Genomic DNA, 7,419 nt, shown 5'->3' on the forward strand with positions numbered 1-7,419 from the left:
GTCATGTCACATCAAAGTACACGGAAAATCTCTTTAACAAAAATATTACAATATATAATATGATAAAAAATATAAAGTCTCTTTATTTTAGAAATAGTTTTCCCTTACCAGATATAAATCATAAAGAAGTTACAAAGCATGAAACAAAAAAAATGTTCAGATATAAAGTCAAAATTAAAATTAGAGTAATCTACACCTCGAGTTGTTTTATTTTTGATCATGCCGTGCCCATGACCACATCCTCTGTGCTGTGCATCCTGTGAGGCACAAACCTATATTGGTGATCTACTTGTGTGTTTGTGTGACGTGCACATAGGCTCAATTTTTTGTGCTTCCAAGCTCCTGTGTGCCAGCCTATGAATCAAATAATTGATGTTAAATGTTCTGTGATTTAATAATAAAATTATTGTTGAAACTAACTAAGTCCAAGTCAATTTTTTTGAAGTCATTGTTGGTTATTCCACCCTGTTGGGCTTCTTTCCACCCCGTTAGTCCCTTAAAAAAACTATGTTAAATATTTGACATGTTTTAATGTTAATTTGCAGAGTGGAAAAGGATCAACAGCATACATATGTCATTATTTACCATTTTGGGTATATTGGGTCCAAGAATGTGACCGTTCTAAAAAATGAAACCATGTTCTACTCAAAATTTCTTGTTTCATTATGATTCAAACAAAAAGAAAACATATATGGTGAAATAAGGGACACATAAGGTGTAAGAAAAGCTAAGTAATGTTAAATATTTACATTACTAACACTTTGCAGTAGGCTATATGTCCCTAACAGAGTGGAACTCTCTCACACTCGATGTCTGAACTATCCACCCATAATTATTAAAATGTATGGGCTTGAGCTCTACCACTACAAGTTCCTGAAGGTTCAACATGTCATTTACCTAATTTAATGTTTAAAACACGAAACATTTACAATTCCCCTCACAAAAAAGTTAGAACACTGAAAAGTCACAAATAGCCAGGAATGACCCATAGGACCTGTGTTTTCTATGAATGGCTATCAACGAAGCAGGAAACATGACCCTAAACCCTGCTTACTCACATACATGTCAGCATGGAAATTAAATGATCGCGTTCAAAATACATTGACTGTCACGTTAGCTAAATTATTTCGAAGTGCAATGTTGAAGGGCTAAACACAATAATCAGGTGGGCTCCTTTTAAAAGATCTATTTCCAATGAACACACGCTGGATACAGAACTTAACTTTCGTTAATTTCGCATTTGTGACTTTGTCGAGCAGTCACTTCATCTTGTTTGCGGATCGTGGTTATCATTTGAGTAATTAAAAATCTGGTACTTCATAAAAATGTGTCTAAATAAAAAAACTATTCTGTGACTCCGTTTAGAGATATTATCATTACAGCAAGGCTTTCCATCGATCAGGTGTCCAGGTAGCGTGTTGTGCATAGGTGTGTGGTGCGCTCTCTCGTGGACTTTCTGGGACATTGTGCTCTCTTTCAGCAGGAAAGCGAAGCTCTCAGAGCTTGTATGGGGGGTGCTGGATGCTGTGTCTTTTCGCTTGGCACCTGTTGCTGCTTCATTATTTTCAGCTCTGGTTTATTGAGGATTTAACGACTGAATCGTTCTCCTCACATCAGGACCATGTCGGAGGCAGAAAGTGACTTTAACTCCTCTCGGTACTATTTTGGCAACACCTCCGCCAGAGTCCAGAGCAGCTTCGTGTCTTCCGGACCCATGTTTGTAATTTTGATGATGATGATGGTGACTTTGGTTGTTGTGATAGTTCTGGGAAATGCTCTGGTCATTTTGGCCTTTAAAGTGGACAAGAGTTTGAGAAAGCAATGCAATTACTACTTCCTGAATTTGGCAATATCAGATTTTCTTGTAGGTAAGTCACACCTCTTTTACAGTGTGTACATGCAATGGATGAATGCATTTTTTTTATATACGTAAATGCTATTTGTTATTGTATTGTTATTTGTATACATGCTGATGAAGTTGTGAAATCTTGAAAATAAGTTTGATGTTCTTTTTCTGCCTGTCTATTTCCCTGCAGGCTTTTGTAGATGTGTGCTTCTAAGTAGCCCACAGTACTTTAATAGGTCTATGTTTGCACATTAAGCAGCTTAAATGTATTCACTTGATGGGACCAACAATAAAAAGAGTGGTTGATTATTTTTTCTTTTGTTTTCATTCTTTATTTCTTATGCGTCATTTTTCTAAACACGCAATCTGTGATCTGCTGCTCCATGGTCCAAGTCACTGTTTGCCACTTTCATAAACAATATGATTAATGATGAAACTGATTGTAAATGCTGCATAGAGGTGGCTAAAAAAAAGTAAATGCACTACACATAAATGTACTGTGTCTGATCCCTTTCTCCTAATTGTTTCTGTAGGGGCCTTCTGCATCCCAGTCTACATCCCGTACATCCTCACAGGCAGGTGGACTCTGGGCCGAGGACTGTGTAAGCTGTGGCTGGTCATGGATTACCTGCTTTGTTCTGCCTCTGTCTTCAACATTGTTCTCATCAGCTACGACCGCTTCCTGTCCGTCACCAGAGCGGTGAGTGGAACATCCTGCATCCAATTTGTGATGCACAGATGTGACGATCAAAGTGAAGTTTGATACAAAGTACACCGCTCTGCTAAATTTCTAAAAGAATCTTAGATTTATCTTCAGAGTATTTTTAGAGTTTTATCTAAACTCTGCTTATTTTTTCCACACTGACAGAAATTGATTTTTTTTTTTTTAATTTGTTTTCACATATTCTCAATGTTTTACTGCTGCGCTCGGTAGCAAGTTGTAGAAACGGAGGCAGTCTGACAACCTGTTAGCATTTCATTGCTACTTGATTGATCAGCAGCTGAAAAATTCAATTAATAGTGACAATCCACAAGGACATCTGGCCGTATCTGAAGCTACCCTGACACAACAGCTAACATTGCTATTCAACCATTCCCTCGCTAACATGCAGTTAGCTAGGAACATACTGTTAGCTAGGAATCTACTCTGACAAGTAGTTAGTATGTCAGCCAGTTAGCTAGTCTCACTTCCAAACCAAAACACAGCAAACTATACTGTTAACTAGGAATTTAGTAGTTAGTTTGTTAGCTAGTCCCACTTGTTAGCTAAAACACAGTCAGCTAGGAAGTGAGACTTCCTAGATCATATACCGTTAGCTAGGAAGATAAGCAATTTTCATATTGTGTAACACCATCAACATTGCTAACAGTAATGTAAGCTAAAAAAATGTCTTCATGCTATTATACTTTTGATAACAGCATTTGACCTTGCCATCCAGAGCATAACATGGGAGGGAAATGAATAAAGCACTTAAAGTGTGATGTTAAAGCGTAAGAGTCCTTCCCCTTGTACCCACACTAATGTCCACTGCTTGTGGTATGTTGCTTAATTTCTGACTGGCGACTCTCCTTGGTCATTGGTAGGGGCAGTGCCTCCTCATCCTCCCAAAAGTGCCCATCTGCAGAGGTTAATCCTTCCTGACCCATTCAGGCCCAGTGCCACCCCTAATTATAGCCCTTCCCCATGACGGAGATAAAAAAAAGTCACATTTTGACTTTGGGTACGGACTGAGCTTCAGAAAATACGCAGAAATCAACACAAGACTGTCAAAAAATCCAATTTCAGATGACTTTACTTAAATACTTTTAATTTCCACTTCAGCAGATTCAAATCATTGAATCTAAGTCCATGAAACTCTGCTCCACTGCTTTATTTTTCTGAAACCCAGCCTGAGTAATGTCGATTTTCTATTTTCTGCCTGTCTTGGCACGAATATTGCAGTTAGCATCTCCAAACCTCTTCAGCCGTTTGGCCCACTGAACCTTTTGTTTGGCGCTTTTCTGTGTATTAGCCTTGTGACTGTATCCTACACACTTATGTGTTAACTCAAAGGTGGGATGAGGCTTGGCATGGTAGACAAAGGGTTCTCTTTCCTTTCACAAGCAAACACTTAACATCAGAGCAACGAATACAAATAACACCAGAGAGAGAGAGAGAGCCTCTTCTTTAATTAGCTAGCTTTGATCATTGAGATCCTCCTCTGTGCTACGGTCCTCCCAACCTGGAGAGATCAATCACAGCTGAAACAGGCCACCGGCAGCCAAGAAGCATTTTCCTAAAAGCATTTCTCTCTGAACATTGAAATACAAAGGATTGTCGACGGCAACAGGGTAAAGTTTGTGTTTTAAAAGAAAAGATGGAGTCACATTAGATGCATATTTTTTCCACTTAGATGACATGTCAGCACATTAACAAAATGCTAAGTTACAGAGAGATGCTCCTATTATGTGTGTATTTTTGATTAGAAGAGTGGGCTGAAATGAATCCTAAAAGCACCAAATAAACAGGAAATGCAACATTTTAGTTCACCTCTCTTTTGAGTGCTTCACAACTATGTTAAGCAGCAGCAAGACAGACTGTGTACGAGTTAATTTGAACTAAGTGGAGCCATTTTTCGACTGCTTTTAAGCAAAACTGGAGTTCATTTTTTGTCATTCAGAGCCGGGGTGTAAAGTACGCTGCCTGCTGAACGAGAAAGTGGACAGTACGTGACACTAAGTGAGAAAAGCGACCAGGAGAGTTGCTTCATCGACTCAACACTCATTCACACTCATGTCCGCAGAGCCTGATGTCAGAATATTGAAACCAACAGTTCATATTGCGTTTTCTCTCAAAATGTGTGCTGATTTCAAAAGCATATGGCCATGTACCTCTCAAAAGATGTGTTATATTCTACATGTTGTAGATTTATACTTGAATTCATTGTCAAATTGTCCTTTGTGGGCTGATCAGTGTCCTTGAGTTTGAAGGGTTTCACCATTTCACTGGATGATACTTGTTGAGATGGTGGTTAAAAGATGTGTCCTCGAGAAGCTCGGCCACCGTTTTCATTGTACCACTGCGCTGTGATCATTTTATAGAGGTTTGAAGGCAAATGTACTTCTCTGCATTGCTTGGTTATGTTTCAGATATCACATCCCAAACAAGTTACCAGCTCATAAGACATGATACATTGTTCTAGATTAAACTATATATGAGTGTGTGGAAATAAGCTCCATCCCAACCAGCTCTAATATTTAAATACCGCAGACACTTGAATGCATCACTAATAACAATGAAAGGGGCTGTTATGCATGCATGATAAATGCTTTTACTTTTAATTCTGTGCATACATTTAAAGGAATAAAGTCGCACTTTGAATGCTTGATGTTTTGCTATAACGCACCATTAAGTGCTGTTGCTCTTTTACTCAAGCAAAACATTTGAATACCTCTTCCACCACTGCAGTTAAATGAACACTGCCCTCCTTTTTATAGCTAACTGACAGTGTACTTAAGGAGAAAAAATAGCTTTTTTGCCCTCTAAATATTTTCATGATAATGGTTGGATGCAGCAATTGCACATTAAATTGTGTGACCCCACACTGGCAGAATTACTCTAAGTGTATTTTCTGACTTATGCTTACATTTACTGCAGGTGAGTTACCGTGCGAGGCAGAGCATGACTCATCGAGCCATAATCAAGATGATTGCTGTCTGGGTGCTGGCCTTTGTCCTGTACGGCCCGGCTATCATATTCTGGGAGCTGGTGGTGGGCAGGAGCCGCGTGCCAAAGGACGAGTGCTTCGCGGAGTTCTATTACTCCTGGTACTTTCTGCTGAGTGCCTCCATGCTGGAGTTTTTCTCTCCTTTCATCTCGGTGGCTTTCTTCAACCTTAGCATTTACCTCAGCATACGCAGGAGGAGGCTCCACAGCAGGGAGGCGCAGCTCCAGCTTCAACTGAGCGAGCCAGCCTCTGCCCAGGGGGAAGGAGTCCCCCTGTCCCACAACTGGGGGTTTGGGATGAAACTGGCTGTAAGAGGCTCCATCCACTCTCAGACCTCCTCTCCCGGTCTGGGTAAACTCGATCCCTCGACCAGCAGGGCGGCCCAGCCCAGCCGTCTGTCCAGGGATAAGAAAATTGCTAAGTCCCTGGCCGTCATAGTGTGTGTGTTTGCCATCTGCTGGGCTCCATACACCCTACTGATGATCATCCGCGCTGCCTGCAGAGGGCGGTGCATCCAGCATCACTGGTACGAGGTCACCTTCTGGCTCCTGTGGCTCAACTCTGCCATTAACCCCTTCCTTTACCCGCTCTGCCACAGCAGCTTCCGCAGGGCCTTTAGCAAGATACTCTGCCCGAGACGGCGCACTACTCCTGCATCGTCTGTGTTTCGGGCTGTACAGTGACGAGCTGATAAACACGGATGGATGGGGAACGTGGATGATGTGCCAAAGCTGAGGATCGAAGTACTTTAAAATCCAACTCATAAAATCCACAATTTCAGCACTTGAAGCTACACTGTGCACCACAGCTCGTCATAAGGACCATGTTTAATAGTTGTGCTTTTCGGTGTTTACATGTGTAAGGTTGCTGTTGTACAGTGTAATGTAATTTATTGTCCATCAGGTCACTGAAATATTTATTTAACAGTCATCACACATGTAAATATTCTTCTGTCTATGTAATTATTTTATACCAACAGACTGATAATAGAGTTTTCCTATCCTGTAAGACCTGGACATATCTAGCAGTGCTGTGCTGGTTGTTGGATAATGGAAAAGAATAACACAAAAGACAATGTAGTAATAAGATCTGTCAGCTATGTACACTATGTATCTGTAGAATTAAGGTAAACTAAAGCATTTTACTTGACTATCTACCACTTCCATTGTCAACGTATGTGGGTAACATGATGTATACTCTGCAACAATGAATCTTAACTTTTTCTCGAATGAGTGCCGTACAGGCTAGAAGGCACCTCACCAATTGTTTGGTCTTGTCTTTTTGTTATGCTGCTCGTATGTTGAAGTAATAACGGTTTACTATCACCCTCTACTGTAAGAAAGATGATTACTATTAATACTGCAGAAGCACAGTGATGAAAACACAAAGTGCCATTACATATAAATGTTAGTAAAATGAAATGTGTTATCTAAGCCTATCATTTTATTTCTTTTTGGGCTATAAAATGTATTAATAATGGATTTCTCCACACTGAGTACATTATTATATGTTCATAATCAAAAGTTACTGTTTTAATATTGAACAGCCATTTTTATTTCTGACTGTTATGACATGATTAGTGATGTTTTGCACTTGTTTTATATTAATTATTGGGCTTTATGTACAATAAAAGCGAGAAACCTGATCTGTTACAAGCAATGCCAAGACACTTCTTTACTGCGACCAGCAGGTGTATGTACACGATTGTGCCACTAGATGTCACCATTAACCTTCACAGCTTCCTGTGTGTGCAGTGCCTGAGCATGAAACTCCCAGTCATCCCAGAGTGGACTCATTCTGAGAGATTGGCCACAGTTTCCAAGAACTGTTTTACATTATTGATTGTGTTTGAATTGTCAGTTAAGT

General features: G+C 40.0%; 1 protein-coding gene across 1 annotated transcript; it reads left to right on the top strand.

Annotated features, from left to right (window-relative positions):
* Positions 1-1,621: 1,621 nt before the first annotated feature.
* LOC138611256 (histamine H3 receptor-like) lies at positions 1,622-6,236 on the top strand. Its single transcript, XM_069684239.1, has 3 exons — positions 1,622-1,868; positions 2,380-2,546; positions 5,484-6,236. The coding sequence occupies exons 1-3, from the start codon at positions 1,622-1,624 to the stop codon at positions 6,234-6,236; spliced, it is 1,167 nt and encodes a 388-aa protein (XP_069540340.1).
* Positions 6,237-7,419: the final 1,183 nt, after the last annotated feature.

The sequence above is a fragment of the Semicossyphus pulcher genome, unplaced genomic scaffold (genome assembly GCF_022749685.1).
Source record: "Semicossyphus pulcher isolate SPU_LCO1_2020_fin unplaced genomic scaffold, fSemPul1.0.p SCAF_7, whole genome shotgun sequence".
NCBI classification, from domain to species: Eukaryota; Metazoa; Chordata; class Actinopteri; order Labriformes; family Labridae; genus Semicossyphus; species Semicossyphus pulcher.

What these genes read in the sequence shown, in the direction of transcription:
- LOC138611256 (XM_069684239.1), top strand. Translation starts at nt 1,622, where the DNA reads ATGTCGGAGGCAGAAAGTGACTTTAACTCCTCTCGGTACTATTTTGGC. An exon ending in AATATCAGATTTTCTTGTAG is followed by an intron (nt 1,869 to 2,379) that starts GTAAGTCACACC and finishes TTGTTTCTGTAG; the next exon opens with GGGCCTTCTGCATCCCAGTC. An exon ending in TCCTGTCCGTCACCAGAGCG is followed by an intron (nt 2,547 to 5,483) that starts GTGAGTGGAACA and finishes CATTTACTGCAG; the next exon opens with GTGAGTTACCGTGCGAGGCA.